Source organism: Chiloscyllium plagiosum, unplaced genomic scaffold (genome assembly GCF_037043375.1).
Source record: "Chiloscyllium plagiosum isolate Xiang-an unplaced genomic scaffold, Cpla_swu_hap1 HiC_scaffold_13, whole genome shotgun sequence".
Classification (NCBI taxonomy): domain Eukaryota; kingdom Metazoa; phylum Chordata; class Chondrichthyes; order Orectolobiformes; family Hemiscylliidae; genus Chiloscyllium; species Chiloscyllium plagiosum.
Window position 1 is genome coordinate 54,149,137 of NW_028270151.1, and position 20,251 is coordinate 54,169,387.

General features: G+C 40.2%; 1 protein-coding gene across 1 annotated transcript in view; it reads left to right on the forward strand.

Moving 5' to 3' along the window:
• golim4a (golgi integral membrane protein 4a) overlaps window positions 1–20,251 on the forward strand; it is a 111,827-nt gene that overhangs the window by 87,204 nt on the left and 4,372 nt on the right. Inside the window, exons 12-13 of the mRNA XM_043702168.2 lie at window positions 2,143–2,234; window positions 7,716–7,784. Of these exons, the coding sequence (XP_043558103.1) occupies window positions 2,143–2,234; window positions 7,716–7,784 (161 nt within the window). The remainder of the gene's footprint in view (window positions 1–2,142; window positions 2,235–7,715; window positions 7,785–20,251) is intronic.

A 20,251-nucleotide genomic window follows, 5' to 3' on the forward strand; every position in this document is an offset into this window, starting at 1 on the left:
CTAATTTCTGAAGGCTTCCCATCTTCCAGCTGTCCTTTTACCTGCAAACACCTGTCCCCAATCAGCTTTTGAAAGTTCTTGCCGAATACTGTCAAAATTGACCTTCCTCCAATTTAGAACTTCAACTTTTAGATCTAGTCTATCTTTTTCCATCACTATTTTAAATCTAATAGAATTATGGTTGCTGACCCCAAAATGCTCCCCCATTGACACCTTAGTCACCTGCCCTGCCTTATTTCCCAAGAGTAAGTTAAGTTTTGCACCTTCTGTAGTAAGTAGATCCCCATACTGAATCAGAAAAGTTTCCTGTCGGTGCTTAACAACTTCCTCTCCATCTTAATCCTTAACACTATGGCAGTCCCAGTTTTTGTTTGGAAAGTTAAAATCCCCTACCATAACCACTCTATTATTCTTACAGGGGTAACTGAGATCTCCTTACAAATTTGTTTCTCAATTTCCCTCTGCCTATTGGGGAGTCTGTAATACAATCCCAATAAGGTGATCATCCCTTTTTATTCCCAGTTCCACCCAAATAACTTCCCTGGATGGATTTCCAGGAATATCCTCCCTCCACACAGCTGTTATGCTATCCCTTATCAAAAAGGCCACTCCACTTCCTCTCTTGCCTCCCTTTCTATCATTCCGGTAGCATTTGTATCCTGGGACGTTAAGCTGCCAGTCCTGTCCATCCCTGAGCCAGGTTTCTCTAATTGTTATGATATCCCAGTCCCATGTTCTGAACCTTGACCTGAGTTCATCTGCCTTCCCTGATAGGCCACTTGCATTGAAATAAATGCAGTTTAATTTATCAGTCATAACTTGTTGTCTGTTTTGTCCCTGCCTGGCCTGACTGTTTGACCTACCTCTTTTCTTAACTGTACCAGTTTCAGATTGACCTCTTTCCTCACTAACCCCCTGGGTCCCACCTTCCTACCTTAAATCCTCCCGAGCAGCTCTAGCAAACCTCCCTGTCAGTATATTAGTCCCCTTCCAATTCAGGTTAAATCTGTCCTTCTTGTACAGGTCTCTTCTACCCCAAAAGAGATCCCAATGATCCAAAAATCGGAATCCTTCTCCCAAAGGCCAGGTCCTCAGCCATACATTCTATCCTCCTATTCCTGCCCTGACTAGCTCATAGCACTGGGGGTAATCCAGATATTACTACTCTCAAGGACCTCCTTTTTAAATTTCTGCCTAACTCTCAATATTCTCTCTTCAGAATCTCAACCTTTTCCCTTCCTATGTCATTGGTTCCAATGTGTACAATGACCTTCTGATGGGCCCTCTCCCCCTTGAGAACATTCTGCACACTCTCTGAGACATCCTTCATCCTGGCACCGGGGAGGCAACACACCATTCTGATTTTTCGCTGCTGGCCACAAAAACATCTGTCTGTGCCTTGGACTAAAGAGTCCCCTAACACAGTGGTCTCTTGGAACCCGATGTACCCTCATTGTATTCGAGCCAGTCTTGATACCAGAAACTTGGCTGTTCGTGCTACATTCCCCTGAGAGTCCATCACTTCCTATATTTTCCAAAACAGCATACTTGTTTGAAATGGGGATAGCCACTCTGGGTCAAAAACCTACAACTCTGTACCTCAGTGTATCAAACAAATTTTTACCGTTGTTGATGGTGGCTCTTACCATTTTCTGAACACACTTATTAGTGTGCATCAGAAGTTAGCCTTATTGGCAGAGCACACTTGCTATAAATGGTAAGTGGAAGCACACTGTGTTTCACCAGCCATCCAATGGCTCTACATCTGATAATATCAAAAACAGTGATGGCTAAAAGCATCAATAAAGTGCAGCAGGTGGGCCAACTGCAGGACATTGTGTAATTCAGACTTGTATGAATCCTCATGATGCAAATAGATTACAGTAAAAAGGCAAAACCAAATTCTTTGTTGCAATTTTTTGTATATTTTAGTCAAACTTTTATTCAAACCAATTCAAAGATAAATGTTTAACACATATATATTACTGTAGCCTAACGTGACAATTAGTAAATATTGACCGAAAATTCCATCTAGATGGGGTTTCTTCAATATGGTCTGGCTGTAAGTATGTTTGGATAATTATCAGTAGAAACTGCATTGAGTAACAAGATTTTAAAAATAATTTTATGTCTTATTTGAAGATGAGAACAATCCACATGAGGAACCTGAAGATGAGGACCCAGAAATAGAAAATGAGGAGCAGCACACAGAACATGAGACTATGAACGAACAGGTGAAGTTTACTACATTGCTATTTACAAAGACCGGTTTTAAGGAGTTTGCATAAGTAAACTTGGTAAGAAATTAATACTGTCACAAATCTTACAGTTTGAACCTCTTCTGTCGAACTGACCATTGCACTTATGTGTCCTTTAGTGATGCCTGATCAATAATCTGTAACTAAGTTCACAATCTGTCACTTACAAGGGCTTTTGTACAAAAGGAAGTGATACATTTGCTGTAACATTAATATAACATCGGGTTAGCTGTGTTTTTCAACACCAGAATACAGAAAATTACTGTGATAATTTGAATAAAAAATAGGACTTATTATCAATTTGATTTTCTATTCTGATTTCTACATGGATTAGCAATTCTCCCTTTACGGCTTTGAGTTCACTGCATTCATCTTGGCTATAGCAACTTGCATTTTTATGTTGACTTTAATATACTCTCAGATTATTCATAGCTGATTTAATGTTGTGCATTGGGAAATTGAGGGGAAATGACTGACTACAGGAAGATAGAGAGAGGTGACTGACAGAAGAATTTAGGCAGAGAATTCAAATAATTTGACTAAAGCAGCTGAAGCTTCATTCCTGAGTAGTGCAAAGAAGGGAATGAGGCTGGCAGGGAAAGTGTTAGAGAAATTGAGTTTAGAGCTAGCAAAGCAGTGATTTTCATTGGTGTTGTGGTAAGGGCAGAAAGAAGTTACTGTTGTTAGGGAGTAACTAAGTGTTCTTTATGATGTGAAAGTGGGGTCTGCAGATGCTGGAGATCAGAGATGGAAATGTGTTGCTGGAAAAGCGCAGCAGGTCAGGCAGCATCTAGGGAACAGGAGAATCGACGTTTCGGGCATTAGCCCTTCTTCAGGAATGAGGAAAGTTGGTCCAGCAGGCTAAGATAAAAGATAGGGAGGAGGGACTTGGGGGAGGGGCGTCGGAAATGTGATAGGTGGAAAGAGGTCAAGGTGAGGGTGATAGGTCAGACTGGGGTGGGGGCGGAGAGGTCGGGAAGAAGATTGCAGGTTAGGAAGGCGGTGCTGAATTTGATGGATTTGACTGAGACAGGCTGGGAGGAGGGGGAATGAGGAAACTGGTGAAATCCGAGTTCATCCCTTGTGGTTGGAGGGTTCCTAGCCGGAAGATGAGGCGTTCTTCCTCCAATCGTCGTTTCGCTGTGGTCTGACGATGGAGGAGTCCAAAGACCTGCATATCCTTGGTGGAGTGGGAGGGGGAATTGAAATGTTGAGCTACAGGGTGGTTGGGTTGGTTGGTCCGGGTGTCCCAGAGGTGTTCCCTGAAACGCTCCGCAAGTAGGCGGCCTGTCTCCCCAATATAGAGGAGGCCACATCGGGTGCAAAGGATGCAATAGATGATATGTGTGGAGGTACAGGTGAATCTGTGGCGGATATGGAAGTTTCCTTTGGGTTTCCCAGAGGTGTTCTCTGAAACGCTCCGCAAGTAGGCGGCCTGTTTCCCAGAGGTGTTCTCTGAAACGCTTTCCCAGAGGTGTTCTCTGAAACGCTTTCCCAGAGGTGTTCTCTGAAACGCTTTCCCAGAGGTGTTCTCTGAAACGCTTTCCCAGAGGTGTTCTCTGAAACGCTTTCCCAGAGGTGTTCTCTGAAACGCTTTCCCAGAGGTGTTCTCTGAAACGCTTTCCCAGAGGTGTTCTCTGAAACGTTTTCCCAGAGGTGTTTTCTGAAACGTTTTCCCAGAGGTGTTTTCTGAAACGTTTTCCCAGAGGTGTTTTCTGAAACGTTTTCCCAGAGGTGTTTTCTGAAACGCTTTCCCAGAGGTGTTTTCTGAAACGCTTTCCCAGAGGTGTTTTCTGAAACGCTTTCCCAGAGGTGTTTTCTGAAACGCTTTCCCAGAGGTGTTTTCTGAAACGCTTTCCCAGAGGTGTTTTCTGAAACGCTTTCCCAGAGGTGTTTTCTGAAACGCTTTCCCAGAGGTGTTTTCTGAAACGCTTTCCCAGAGGTGTTTTCTGAAACGCTTTCCCAGAGGTGTTTTCTGAAACGCTTTCCCAGAGGTGTTTTCTGAAACGCTTTCCCAGAGGTGTTTTCTGAAACGCTTTCCCAGAGGTGTTTTCTGAAACGCTTTCCCAGAGGTGTTTTCTGAAACGCTTTCCCAGAGGTGTTCTCTGAAACGCTTTCCCAGAGGTGTTCTCTGAAACGCCAAAGGAAACTTCCATATCCGCCACAGATTCACCTGTACCTCCACACATATCATCTATTGCATCTTTTGCACCCGATGTGGCCTCCTCTATATTGGGGAGACAGGCCGCCTACTTGCGGAGTGTTTCAGAGAACACCTCTGGGACACCCGGACCAACCAACCCAACCACCCTGTAGCTCAACATTTCAATTCCCCCTCCCACTCCACCAAGGATATGCAGGTCTTTGGACTCCTCCATCGTCAGACCACAGCGAAACGACGATTGGAGGAAGAACGCCTCATCTTCCGGCTAGGAACCCTCCAACCACAAGGGATGAACTCGGATTTCACCAGTTTCCTCATTCCCCCTCCCCCCAGCCTGTCTCAGTTCTTTATGATGTATCTGGTATTAGTTTTGAAGCAGAGCTGAGGTTTCAACTGGATGCTGAAATTGGGCATCACCGGCATAGTTTGAGGAAACAGCTCTAAAAAGTAATTAAGTCACAGGATGTTGAAATACTGACAGGAGATGAACAAGATAGTCTTATCTTTAACATTGTTAAATTATGGATAGATCTTTGAATGATTGTTAGAAGGAAAGCATAAAACTTAACCAGCTTAATTTATCCACTCTCTAGTTTCTGAATTGTGGGACAGTGGCTCATTGGTTCGCGTTACTGCCTTGCAGTACCAGGGACCCAGGTTTTGATTCCATCCTTCGGTGGCTGTCTGTGTGAAGTTAGCACATTTTCCCCATGTCTGCGTGGGTTTCTTCCAGGTGCTGTGGTTTACTTCCACGGTCCAAAGAAGTGCATGTTAAATGGATTGGCCGTGGGAAATGCAGGGTTACGGAGATAGAGTGGGTCTGGCTGGGATGTTCGGAGGGGCAGTGTGGACTCGATTGTCTGAATGGACTAATTCTACACTGTCGGGATTCTAGAAACAAAATATAAAGAATGTATGCTTTATTAAAAATATTAAGTGCTTCTGTACTGCTTTCTTTTTGTTTTAATTCTGAGCTGCAAAGCAGTGGGCAGAATTTTCTGCTCCCAGATGTGGTGAGCCTGTCAGTGGGAAAGGCATTTAATCAGGTCAGGTGGTGGCATTGCCAGAGTTCATTGCCTTCTCACCTTCAGCAGAACTAAATCCATGTTTGACCTTCCAGTCCTATTGGTACTTGAAGCCTTTAAGTTGGCAATTAAGGTTCTTAACCTGCAAAGTCTGTGATTGACCTGGTTGAGGTTTCCTAGATTAACACTATGTTTAGCTTTGCTGCAACCCTGTGGACAGCTCGCAGGAGTGTAGGGCTCTTGAGCAAAGACAATCAGTACATGTCGTGAGACTGAATAATGGGCAAAGGGTGCCTACTGCAACCACCGCCTGCTTTTGCCTCCAAACCCCCATGTTCCCCAAACACCCAACCCACAAATTACTCGCATTCCTTCTGGGTTTTCCCTGACTCTCAGACTCCGGGGGGTTTAGTATCTGTAGCTGCCACAGCCTCGTCCATGGCACTGCTGAGTACAAGAGGTGTTAGTGTCTGATGGTTTTAAAAATACAAACGTCTTATTGTGTAAGCGAGTTTTGAGAAGATTTGCAGCTCAGATTGAGGTTCTGGATGTAGGTTTTCTAGCTGAGCTGGAAGGTTCATTTTCAGACATTCCATCACCATACTAGGTAACATCTTCAGTATGCTTCCGAATGAGTCTTATAGTGTACCAACATCTTTACAAAACGGCAAAGTTCCAAAACATTTGGTTTGATGCATCATCACAAAAAGTGATGAATTGCTGCCACTATAAATGATGCAAACGTAGCAGAAGTTTGATCATGTAGTTTGCTTCTGACATCAATGAAGGATGTCTTGCCTAGCTCCATAAATCAAAATAAATCTGTTATGTCAACAGAACTGATTCTTTGTGAGCAATGTTTTCTCAAGTGTGTTGAATACTGGTGAACTACTTGTACCCTACTTTTCCTCTGTATTCAGTTTAGATATTTAGGGCAAGATTTTCAATCAAGTTTGCAGGAGAAGAGAGGGAGGTAGGCTGCTAATTTTGCATTACCAACCAGCAGCAGATTTATTGGCACCACCGAGCCACCTTGCAAACCACATTTAGCAAATGAGGTCAGAAGTCAGAAACCAATTGGAGGATTCATATTTGCTGGCTTGTGGGGGAGTAGGTCACAGCATGTCAGAGGGACTTCGGAAGGGTTTCCCTTAGCACTGACAGCTGTGAAGATGTTCAGTTTAAATATTTGAAGCTGCTGAGAAGGTGTTCAAGACCCACCTGCTCCAGAGATGTGTAATATCTGAGCTGGTTGATTAGAAAAAAATCTAGAACACCAACTAGTGCATTTAAAAGGTACTTCATTGATTCAAGAGCATTTTGGATGTCCTGAAGAAAGGAAAATATCAAATGTGTAAATACCGAATTGTTCTTGCTTTCAAAATATAGCCTTGAGTCAATAATTAGTTTATTGTCAACATTTATATTATTTTCCCAGTATTTGTGAGAAGAGGGGAAGGTTTGTGACTATGAATAGTTTTGTTGGGACGTAACTGTTGTTCCAAATTAGCTAAGTAAATGTAGAGTACTTAAGGTTGGGCTGTGGAGGGGCCATCTCTGCCAATTGTTTGCCTCTCTTCTGCGATTATATTTGTACCAGGTTGTCCTTGGACAGGGGCATGCAATGTCCATCAGTGCTGTCAATGTCTGCCATATCCCATTCCAAAGTTGAAAGGGTACTTTTGCATCTGTGTTATTACAGATCTGCATACCCTGCTATTAAATCAATTATTAAATTTGTGAAGGCAGCCCAGAAAAATGTGCTCTAAACTCCATTTCTTCTCCCCACTCTACTCACTTTACAGTGACACTTCTGTAGTCCCATCCCTCAATGGCAAACTAGGTATGATGCTTGCGTGAAGTGTATTTTATTCCTCTGGCAGCAAGTGATGATGTTTTTAAAGACTGAGCCACTGGAGTTTAATTATTGTGAGATCCCAACTGTAGTTTATGCTTGTAAAGTTGAAGTTAGTTGAGGTCAACAAGATTCATTCTGATTTAGCTTGTAACAGTGATTAAGTTCAACTCACGCATGAATTAAAATGCATTTTCTGACAGAAAATGGTTACTAGATTAGGACGTTATTTTGAACTGATGGATTCAGATATCTTGTATGTTTTATGAATATTTGAATGTAGGATTTTGTTCTGTTTGGTTGCGACATTTTAGATTCTTCCTACTCAGTTTGCTTCCTCTGTGGTACTTTTTTTACAAATTGTTCGTTTTGTGGAGTGTGTTGATATAATCACTATATGTTGATATTTTCAGCTTGGTGGAAATCCTGATCAACAGGAAGATAATCTAGATGAACAATACCAGGATGAGGGAGAGGACGAGGTAAGGAGATACACAATGGTAAACTGGTGGAATGGCACTTTAATTCTACCGACATCTTGGAATATAGCCAGCACCAATGTTGCCTTCAGTAATTGCTTTTTTCTCTCAAAAAGCTTTGAGACAAAAAATATGTGTTCATTTCTAAAATGTGCATTGAGAGTATCTGTTATGAGCACAGGAAAATGAAATTCACTTGTTCATATTTAAACACAGGCATTCATTGATCAAATTATCAGGTCAGGCAGCATCTGTGAATCAAGGAACATAGGTGAAGTAATTGCTATATGGACCATTTGTAACACCCTCCAGCTCTGACTAAAGTCTTAAACAATGACCCCACCTTCCTTACTGCACAAATTTTGCCTGAGTTGAATGTTTTCAGCATTTTCTATTTTCATTTCATATTTCCAATACCAGCAGTAATTGCTTTCAAAATAAATAGTGTCATTTTCTTGATTTAGAATGGTGGGGACAGGAATTTCATACTAAACTTCTATAGCATGACTTAACTTTTCGTATGATTATTGTATGGTTTAACTCCGCTGAATTGGATATTTATAATTTGGTAACATAAGCTGTTGGTATGATACCATATGAATTAAATTCTTGTGTGATGTAAATGTTTGATTGCATTATCTGAGTTTTTATTGATCATGAACTTGCTTTATCCATCTGTCTATTTTGATAGCAAAGGTTGTTGGGACACGATTAAATGTTAAAGGTACAGGTATAAATCAACATCCTACTTATAGGAACATAACTGTTCCTGTATTTCTGTGTGTAAGAATCTTGTTTGTGGAAGACAGAAATCTAGCATATAAATTATGAAAAATTTTCTAAGAAAATTCAAATGTCAGCCACTTGGGGGCCAGTAATTCCATATATTTGGGGTGCAACTGAGCATCGCGCTCTCCATTGCACTCTGCCCAGTTATAGCTGTGTAATCCTTTGTATTAAGATAGCATTAACGTCAGAGAAAAAAATTAAATGGCTTGGAATGTGGGAAGAGAGTGGGGCTATTTGTGAAGGAATTGGGCCATGCATGGATGGAATACTCTACCAATATCTGGAATTTTGCATGATAACCTGTGGAATAAGTTTGTTTCATTTGAGTAGAATTTCCCTCAAGATATTCATTAGAAAACTCAAGATCCACGGCTTAATGGAGAGAAAAAGCTTTTAATGTTATCATATGTTCCGAGACTTTTACAATCCAAAAAAAAAGTAAATTTTCAGTTAGTTATTATCTTTAAAATAATAAATCCTGCTCGGAATTTACATTAAGCAGTGTCTGTGTTTTTGTTATAATGTCAGATGTCAACTTAATAAAAGATCAGCGGTGATGTGGTATTGCTGGTATCCATATCCATAATGTATCAACATCATATCAGAACAGGTAAAAGGAATTAGAACTGCAGTTTAAAAAGTTCCATTCTCAATATAGGAAACCCTGCTAGTAATTATAATTAGTACTGTTTATCTTCACATGTAATTGCAACACAGCTTCTCCAATCCTAACACATGTTCATTATCTGATCATGATTTAAACATTTATTTCTATAACTTGTATGATTGAAAAACAGTGCATAACATGCTGCTATAAGTGCACTACTCTTTCTTTTAATCAGTTCTTATATTACATTAGCTTTTCTCACTCTAAATATTACTTCACAACTTTATTTCAGCTATCTTCTCTTCTTGTTTCTCTTTCTTATTTGAATGTGAATATCCCACACTTATCCATTTCACTCCTTTATTGTCTTTACCTGTTTTGAAATGCACAGGGAATGTTCCAAATAGCGCCAGGTAGCTCAGTTAATTAGTGGGTGGTGCTTAATAATGCTGACGCTTTAGGTCAGTCCCTGTATCAACTGAGATAGTTGTGATGGTCTCTTCTACCTGGTCCCATTGTGATACCATGACAATGTTAAGCCAGGATTAGCAGTCCTCAGATAATAGAGGCACCATACAAAGAAAGAGAGAGATGATCTGAACTGTCAGTTGAAGCCCATTTCATTAGGATGGGTTTGATCAGCACCCACCGCCAAAGCTCTGTCCAGTACTGTTGAAGACTGCAGTCCTGTTCTTCTGGGGAACAGGATTCCTTCACCCAAGGCCTCATCAGTTCCTGATTTCAGGGGAGGAACGGTAGTTTGAAGGGGTGCAGAGCTGATCTGGAATTTTTCAGAATTCTTTCCATTTATTAGAAGCAAGGTTCAATTCTAGTCCACTGACACTCTGTTGCAATCTGATATTCTAACAAGCTGATGCATCTCATCTCGCTGGATGATCCTTCAGTATAAGTGTCCATTGAAAGGGATGACCAGAGTCACTGACTCTTCAAAGGTTAAACAGCAAATTCCAATGAAGGTAAGAGTAATGGCAGGTGGTATGTGAAATGACCAAAATATTTGGCTATTTCGTTCTCATTCATCCAGCAGTTCAAGATTAAGTATTTACTGCTTCTTTCTGAATACAATCTTACACTTTCCTGGATTTATGATCTTCCCTGGGCTCCTGTTCTAATTCTTCCTTTGAGATCAATAATTAGCCCTGGCCACCTGTATTGTACTGAAATCTCAATAGTAATTGTATGGACACGCTCATATTGACTGTAGCTGGCTAGTGTAAGTCAATAGCACATTGTTGATGATGGTGTCAGTTTTGTCAATATGTCCTTGTTCTGTAACAGATGATGGCAGGAGCTGCCAATGGTTGTATTGGTCTTGTATAAAAAGGCATTTAGAGATATTTTTATCATAGAGTCTACAAGTTGTTCTGATCCTCATATTGGTTCTTCAATCCTTTATATGTGTTTTTAATTGAGCCACCACCACTTTAAATATGTTTCTGTGCCTTCTCAACTTTCTGCTTATCCCTTCACTCCTGGCTTCTGCATGTATTTGGAAGTGAATGTCCCAATCTTGTCCATTTCAAAAATCCCATTGCTCTCTAAATTTTACATTCTTCAAATTTATCCATTTCCTAAATGTATTAGAGTTTTGGCTTGCCTGTTTCCTGGTGTTGTTTTCCTCAAAGCTCTGTTTTATTCTATTTTAAAATTCCTTATCTTTTTATGTCAATGGTTTTGGCTGCATCATTTGTGTTGATATTCACAAAAGGAGAAAAGAGACACTGAATCAAATTTTGATTTTGATAACATTAGTTAATTTTGTCATCATCTTTTGCCAAAGGAATTGTTAACTAGCATTAGTTATAAATTCATCATTCATTCATTATTTTCCACTTTTCCCAATTCCATAAAATGTCTGTGTCCATCTTAATTTCATTGGGGTCACGTTTCATTGCCATGCAATAAATAGATTCTAAAATGTTCTCAGGTTCTGCTTCTGTCGATCTATTGCTGTTTTTCTTAAAGTTTACTGTCTTCCTGTCTCGTAATAGCACATTATTCTGTCAATGTGTCAAGTCAATGCTGCACATATTTAAATATAGCAATCATTTTGACTTCTAATGCAAAGTGAAAAGGTGATAGTGATTCAACCACAGCTGTTCTAAATTGTAGTTCTGTTAACTTCAGTGGGGATGAAAATAGACATAGATACATAATGGGATTTATTCTTGTAATGAAACCTGGAAAAAGCATTTTCAGATTACCATAATATTATTCTTTGTTCGCATATAGAACTATAGCTGGCCCTGATTTTACAGGTTGTAATTTGGTTAGGAGTTCTGTTGTCCATAATTGCGAAAGTAATGCTGAACTATTTTTGTAAACACTTTGAATTCTGCGGTTATATTACTGCTTTGTAAAACACTGCTGTATTCACCTGTCATGTTTTATTTATGGATCTAATATTTTGCCATTCAATTATGTTTTGCTGTTAATGCCATACTTTTGTCATTCCTTAACAGCTGTCGCAACTGTTTTGGCATAAGCATTCACAGTTGGGCAGCATCACCTAACAGAAGGGAAAGGTGAGCTAAGGTTTACTTTTCTGCATCTGAATCTGTGCATAATTATGATAATCAGATATCCAAATAAAACTGGTTGCAAATACTGCATTTACTGTACTTCAGTGTTACATCCAACTGCCTCTCAGCGTAGTCACACAAAGGTAAAGTTAGCAAATTAATTTTACACTATATCATTACTAACTTCACCTATTTTTCTGAGTTCTGACGCCTTTTAAAAAAACACCTTGTCTTACAGTAAATATTTAGGTTCAAGTTAAAAAGTGAGGTGCTGGAAAAGCACAGTTGATCAGGCAGCATCCGAGGAGCAAGAGTCCTGATGAAGAGCTTATACTAGAAGCTTTTCCAGCACCACATCTTTTGACTCTAATCTCCAGCGTCTGCAGTCCTCACTTTCTCCTCCTAAAACAGTCCAAGTCTTCTTGAAAGACACTGAACTAACATTCATTCATGGCATTCTCAAAAATCTTTTTTTTTTTAAGTGATAAGCCTCTTATTAAGTAATAGTATCTTACTCGTGGTCAATTTTTCAATTTCAAATTATTTTATTTGCTGTAATTTTTTTAATGCCTGGATGTAATCTCATCTGACATTTATTTTATTGCAAAATATCTTAAAGTTGTCTACCTTCATTAAAGACTCATGTCCAAGATAATTTTACAGCTGCTTGTACTTTTTGTGATTAAGCTTTGGAATGCTAATTGAAAGTTGATGAGAAAAAAGATGCTAGTTATTTCCTTTTCTTACAACTTAGTTCCATTCTTCTGTACATTCTAACATTGATTAACATATCAGTCATTTTTCACTGCTTCCAAAAGCATGTCCTCTCCTTGAAATTTGGAGACCTCTTAACAAGAAATGCTCAATACCCCTTTGTCTGCCTCAGTGGTGATCAAACATTGGAACAAGGCATGTTGTTCAAGGGTGTCTGTGTGTGCAGTGATAGAACATTCAGTAATTTTATAGCTAAAGTGATTAAACTTGCTGAATTTGCTTTTCAGTTTATTTGGTTCTGTTTCATATGCAAGTTAAAACATGTAGGGAAGGAGCTCCCAATTGTCCTGAAACACGTTTGCTGCCATCATGTATTGCTGTTTTTAAGATATGCTGGCCCAATCCAGTGAGCATCAAAGTGAGGTAGATACAGAAACTCTCATCAAATGTATCATGTTCTTTGATGTCAAATTCAAGAGATGTGACCTCCAGACCTATGGGTCAGTGTGGGAAGCTGGGATAAGGATGGGTATCTAGGGCATGATGGGCCAAAGTATGTGCCATAAATTTTCTTTGATTTTCCATTTGTAAATTCTAGTGAGGGGAAATGGAAGCCTTGCTATAAATTTAACTCTGGATGGATGGAAAATAGAGTGAGTTTCATGGCTAGACTTAACAGATTTAAGAGTATTTTAGCTCCCAGCCCTCATTACAATTGGATAAATAAATTTCCCATCCAGTAACGTATGACCAACTTCCAGAGTACTTCAGGTAGTCAGAGGTTTATCTAAAGTAGTTATCCATTTTGAAAAGCAAGGTTGCATTGCCTATCTAATGAATTGGCTGTAGAGTTGTGTGCGGAGGAAGCAACTTCAATTAACTCTTCAAAGTCTCCGTTGAGGTTGTGCTGGAAGAAGCCAGGGAGAAGAGAGGAAATTTCTTCTTACTAATATGAGGAGAAATGGAGGAACAAATGGAAACAGGTTTACAGGTTTGGAGACACACAACAGAAATTTATCAGTTCCAGAATTATCAACCCAGATCCTGGATGCATTATAGGAAACCCTTCGGTGACCTGAACAGTAGAAAAGGTAAGTAGGACTGTTAATTCTCACCATTTACAACAAAACTCTTCAACAGGGCTTTCAGCACTCTCAGCATGTGTTTCCCTCAATCACATTCCTCACAGCATAACACAAGGGGAGGTTATACCAGCTCTTATGCTCATTCCCAAAATCACTCAGTTTTTCCTTGTTCATTTCACAATGGCCACTAGCTGAATTCTTTTTCTAGTCTTTCCAGAGCATTTTTTTCTCATGACTAATGCTCACATATATTTAGCGTTCAACACTTTTTCACATCTTAAACCTTTCTTACTTTTTGTCCCACTCAGCATCTGCACAACAAGGAAAAGCTCCATATATCTGAACTGCCCTTGGTGGATGACGCTCACTACCTCTCACCACCTCTACCTCTCAGGTCAAGGCTGTGGCAGTGCACAGCACAGGGAAGAGAAGGCATGAGCTAGGGGGCATAGATAACATCATGAACCTCTCTGAACACAGAAGAACAATGGCCTCTCCGGAGCCATCAAGAGATTTTGAGCACTTAATTCTACTCTGTATAGGATCTATGACTCTTACTTGCACCTCTTCTTGAACCTCAAATGTAACATAGAGAATGAACCATGTAACACGTAAGTATCACAAAATCCACATTGATGGAGCACATAACTATAAAATACCTAATGTTAAAACTTAATTTGGGAATTCAGTGCAATGAAGGAAGTATTTTATTATTTTAAACACAAGGAAGTGTCAGAGATGGAGTGAGAGGCAGCAAGAATTGGGATCTAAGGGCATTAAACAGGCATTAAACAATTTTCCTTTGTCTAAATTAGGGCTATAGATTAATCTGGGACTGGGGAGATAAGCATATAACTCCCCTTTCAGAGCAAAAGCAGGGTCTGCAGGAAGGATGGGCAAATTATCCAGAGCACCATCATATACAGAGGGCATTAAAGTTGGAGAAGTAAAAAGGAATGTCATGATAGGGATTGGTGCAGTAGGTGGATAGATATGGTTCTCTGTGGCTGAAAGCTTTGGTTCCAAAGGCTATTATTTGCCTAGTTCTGGGGTTGAGGACATCACCTTTGGATCAGACATGAACTTGGAGGGGGAGGGGATCAATCCAGTTATCATGCTCCACATGGATTCCAACAATATAGGTAGCACTAGGAAAGAGTAAGTATAAGGGAATAATGGTAAATCGAGAAATAGAGGGCTATCTCCGCATGAATGCAACACTCTTAACAAGGTAGTTGAACTGTTGGCCAAAATAGAAATACATGAGGATCGTATGATAGCCACTTCAGGGACTTAGGGTGGAATTGTTCCTAACACAAAATAAGATTGGCATTGGTGTGGAAGTTAGAAGAAATGCATGAGATTGGCATTGAAGAGTTTAACACAAGAGCAAACCAATTGTTGAAAGGCAATATGTAATTCTTATTAGTGAGCAGGGGGCTGCATTAATGGCTTCATTATTGTCATCTTGTCTGTGAGATATGTAGTTTTCCATGTTCATTTTTAAAAGGGTAGGAAGAAAGGCAAAGAAGGTTGGGTATGGAAATGTGTTGCTGGAGAAGCGCAGCAGGTCAGGCAGCATCTAGGGAACAGGAGAATCGACGTTTCGGGCATTCCTGATAAATGGCTTATGCCCGAAAAAGTCAATTCTCTTGTCCTTGGATGCTGCCTGACGTGCTGTGCTTTTTCAGCACTACACTCTTGACTGAGTGAGGAAGGGAAGTGTTGAACGTGGTGAATCACACAGTACTAGTGAACAGCAGCTGGTACTGGTGGCAGTGAAAGCCAAGAGACAGCTCGCCGGAGGAAGAGGTCCTTTCCCAGTCCTGCTGAGGAGAACCACAGACACTTCATTGAGGAGATCAGTGCCGAGAAGAGTTTATTTCACAAAAGCATTTATTTCAAGTGTTGGAAGATGTGCCATGGAGATTCACCATTATAATTAAAAGTTCAGTAAAATCATTTTCTAGAATATGTGGTGTCATCCATCAAAGCATCATCACCCTGTAGTTTTGCCTGGAAGGTTGGATCACCTTCTGCGATTCGACAGCCAAACCCTCATAACTGAAATCTGTGCTCACAGAATTTGGGAGAAGGTTAATGGCTGCCATTCAGAGTGGGGCCTCTAATCTCTACCACGTCTTGGAGAGATAAATATTTGCTTTTCAGAAGCAGACTTGCAGTTTTTGAGAGGGTGATGGATTAAATAATTTGGGGATTTCTAAGCACCAAGACATCTACTGCAGTCTGGACTTCCATAAATTAGTGCAAGTGATAAGTCCCAGAGCATTGGAGGTAACAGCAATTTCCATTACATAGATGAGTTAATATTAGGGCCTATGAGCCACCTGGGAGACAGCTGGTAAGTTTTGACCATTTGTCACGAGGACAATATAATCTGTCTGCACTGTGGCATTTGCACTCTCAGTGACCGGACAATTTATTGTTGCACTCACATTTCTCAGCTCTGCCTTTGTTGGTCCAAACTAAGCATCTTCTGCATTGCCATCCAGAGAACAGATGACTGTTATGTTGTTCAAAATACCCGTTATTGCATCTTTTTTTTGTGGGAACCTAATAACTGAAATGTGACACAGCAATCAGTTAAACTTCAAAACTCAGTTTAAGGGTAGGCGGTTATGTAGTGGTAATGTTACAGGATTTGTAATCCAAAGCCCCAGGCTGATGTTCTGGGAAATACACACAAAATACTATGGATGCTGGAAATGTGGAATAAAAATCAAAAGTGCTGGTAAAACTCAGCTGGTCTGGCAATATCTGTGGGAAGAGAAATAAAGTTAACATTTCAAGTCTAACATAACCCTTCTTTGGAACACCGCAGACCTGCTGAGTTTCTCCAACACAGTTTTTACATCTTAATGTTCTGGGGACATGGTCTTTGGATGGCAGATGGTGAAATTTGAATTCCGTAAAAAAAAAATTTGAATGAGAAACCTAAGATATTGCCAACGTGTAACCTTTGTCAATTATCATGAAAATCCGGTTCACTAATATCTTTTAAGAAAGCTACCATTCTTACCTGGTCTGGCCTACATGTGACTCCAGAGGCACAGCAATGTGGTGACACTTAACTGGATGGGCAATGAGTGCAAAATACTTCCCTCAGTTACATCAGGCACAGTCAATGCTCCCTCTAAACTATGCAGTAACTCTGAAGTTCCCATGCAGGCTGTGCACAAGACTTCTCCTTAAAGTTACCAGGCGCATGCGGCCATGCAAGAAGTTTCACAAAATTAAGTTAAAACAATTGATTGCACAAACAAAAAGAAATTATAGACTGTGTTGAGTGCAATCTGGGACAAGAGCTTGTTGAAGTTTCTCAATGGAAGCTGATTCCAAAGGTTTCAGTTTAATGAGTCTGCTGCCAGTCAGTAAGTACAGATACCTTTGTCTTATGGGGTTTGCTGTATGATGTCTCTCAGCAAACAACCTATGGCACTTTCTGTGTATCAATATTGTACTATACAGACAGAAAAGCATAAAGTGTTGAAGCTACAATCCTAAAAAATAACATAGTCTTGATTTTTTGGCAAAATTGAAATAGTTCATGCACACTACTCACTAGATTAGTTAAGGATATGAAGATTAGTTCCATAGTTTTATACACCTATTGTGATATTGTGCTTGGAGGTAACATTGGTCATTGGGTCACAACGGCATTGTTGTAACCATGTCTCTATCCAAGTATGACTGGTAATGTGGAATCATCTGAATGGTGCTATCTTTCATCATTGGCCTCTGAATAATGGAATGTGTAATGACTGTCAAAGTGTCAGTGTTCGGATACACATCTGCTTGTCTTCCATCTGCAAGAAAGTACAAATGATACAAGACTGGCAAGGATTAAATATAGAGTCGAGAGTGTGGTGCTGGAAAAGTACAGCAGGCCAGGCAGAGTCTGAAGAGCAGGAGAGTCGATGTTTTGGACATGAGCTCTTCATCAGGAAAGTCCAACAGCTTAAATTTGAAACTGCCAAAGCTGTCAATAAAGGCTGCTTTATTCCGTCATATCTGCAGGATATCCGAATACAGTTTAAATCAATGTATTCCTTTTGAGTGAAATTATCATTATATGGGCAAACATGGCACCCTGTATAGTAGGACATAATAAAAGGTGATTTGCAATTGGAAACAAGCATGTTTACACTTGTATGGAATTGCTATGACTAAGGAATTTAGTTGGGTGTACTTAAAGAAGCTGGTTCACATTGGTACAGCCTGGACAACAACCTAATTTGGTGGTTTTTGTTCACCTGATCTTCAAAAGTTGTATTGCGCAAGTATTCATAAGAAGTCCATTTCAGTAAAGGAAGATCTCAGTTGGGATGAAATACTTCAACATCAGAATGGTTTAGCTTTATCAGACATAGATGTTCTGTTAGTTGTAAATTCCTGGTTATACCAAACATTTTTTTTTGATATTTGATCATAGGATGAGACATTGATAGTTAGACCAGTATTTATTGTCCATCCCTGACTACTGTAGACAAGGTGGTGATGAACTGCTTTCTTGAACTGAAGAATAGGGACACCCAAATGCAGTTAGGAAGCTGGCTCCAGGATTCTGACCCAGCGACAGTAAAGGGACAGTGATACAGTTGCACTTCAAGATGGTGTGTGACTTGGAGAGGAGGTTGTAAGTGGTAGGGGTATTTCCATATGTCTGTTGCCGTTGTCCTCCCAGATGGTAGAGGTCACGAGTTTGAAAGTGCTATTGAAAGAGTCTTAGTGAGTTACTGCAGTGCATCATTTGTGAAGGGTGTGAGTGTTGAGGGTCAATGTTATTCAAACAGGCTGATTTGTTTTGGATGGTGTCACTTGCCTTGAACAAGGTTGGACTTGCATCCATTCAGCCAAATGGAGAGTTTTGTATCACTCTCTTGACTTGTACCTTGTAGGTCATGAACTGAGGAAACAGAAGGTGCATTACTTGACACAGAATTATTCCTAGCCTCTGACCTGCAGTTGTAGCCACAGCATTTATATGGCTTTCAGTTCAGTTTCTGGTTAATGGTAAACCCCAGGATGTCAATAGTGGGATATTCAGCGGTGGTGATGCTATTGAAAGCCAATGGTTAGATTCTCTCTTGTTGGGGATGCTCCTTGCCTGCCACTTGTGTGGCTCAAATGTTACATGCCATGTAAGCCTGAATATTTTGCAGGTCTTGCTGCATTTGAACATGGACTTGTTCAGTATCTGAGGAGTCACAAATTGTGCAAGGCATTATGCAGTCATCTGTGAACATTCCCACTTCTGATCTTATCATGGGGTGAAGGTCATTGATGAAGCAGCTGAAAATGGTTGGCCCTAGGACAAATGGTTGATCCTGAGGAACTCCTGCTGAGATATCCTAGGATTGAAATGCTTGACCTCTAACTACCATTATCATCGTCTTTAGTGCTCTATTTGACACTTCCTTTTGATGTTTCCTTTTGATTCCCATTGATTCCAGTTCTGCTAGAGCTTCTTGACACCATGTTCAGTCAAATGATATCTTGATGTTAATGGCACCTCCTTTCATCTCACCTCTGGAGCTCAGAGTTTTGACCAAGCTGTAATCAAATCAGGAATGAGAGTACTAGAAGAAAGAGGTCTTGCTGCAGTTGTATAGAGCTTTGGTGAGTGCATATTGTGCAGAGTTTTGGGCTTTGTATTTAAGGAAGGATATACATGAATTGAAGGCTGTGTCGTGAAGCTTCACTCAACTCAGACTAGAATAAAAGTATTGCCCAATGATGAGAGATGCTGTATTGTCTGGATTTTAGTAGAATGAGAGGTGATCTCATTGACAGATGCAAGATCCTGCAGGGTTTTGACAGTAGATTTTGAGATGTTGTTTCCCCTGGCTGGGGAATCTAGAATACGACCGCACTATATCACCAGAGCACCAGATAAGGGGGTGATCATATAAGTCTGAAATGGGAAGAAATTTCTTCACTCAAATGGTTGCGGATTTTTTGGAGTTTTCTGTCTCAGTGGTTTGTAGATGAACCATCACTGAATATAGTTAAGGCTGAGATAGACACATTTTTGGTCTCAGCAAATCAAAGGAAATAGGATGTAGACAGGAAAGCAGAGTTGAAGCCTGATATCAGCCATAACCAACTTGACTGACACAGCAGACTTGAATGAAAGCAAAATACTGGAAATCTGAAAATTTCAAGTCTGGTATGATCTCTTCCGAACTGAAGAAGTCATACCACACTTGAAACATTAACTCTGTTTCTGTGTCCACAGACGCTGAAAGACCTGCTGAGTTGCTCTAGCATATCCTGTGTGTTTTTGTGATGGAGCAGACACAATGGGGGCTTGCTCAGGCTCCTATTTCTTATGTCTTAATTTTCTTTCAAGGGTTGAAAGTCCCTTTCTCACCTTTATCTTGGGAATAATAAGATTGGTAACTTTCATTTACAATCAGGGAATTTTTCTGACAAAGTAGATTCTTGAAAAAAACAAATGCAACTCTCATTCTAATAATCTTACAGGGTGCTACTGTTGCTTATTGCACCTCCAGAGGGAGCTTGCATATTGTGTGTGTTTCAGTTGTTTAGGTAGGAGCCAGGAGGAAAGTCTCTGCTCCTGTTTGCTCCACAGGTAAGTTCACTTGCTGTACTTTTCTGGTGATGACCTCAGTGGCTGTTGTAAAATCATGACTGATGCAGGTCTGAAACCTCCATTCACAAATTACTCATACAGTTTAAGAGTAGATA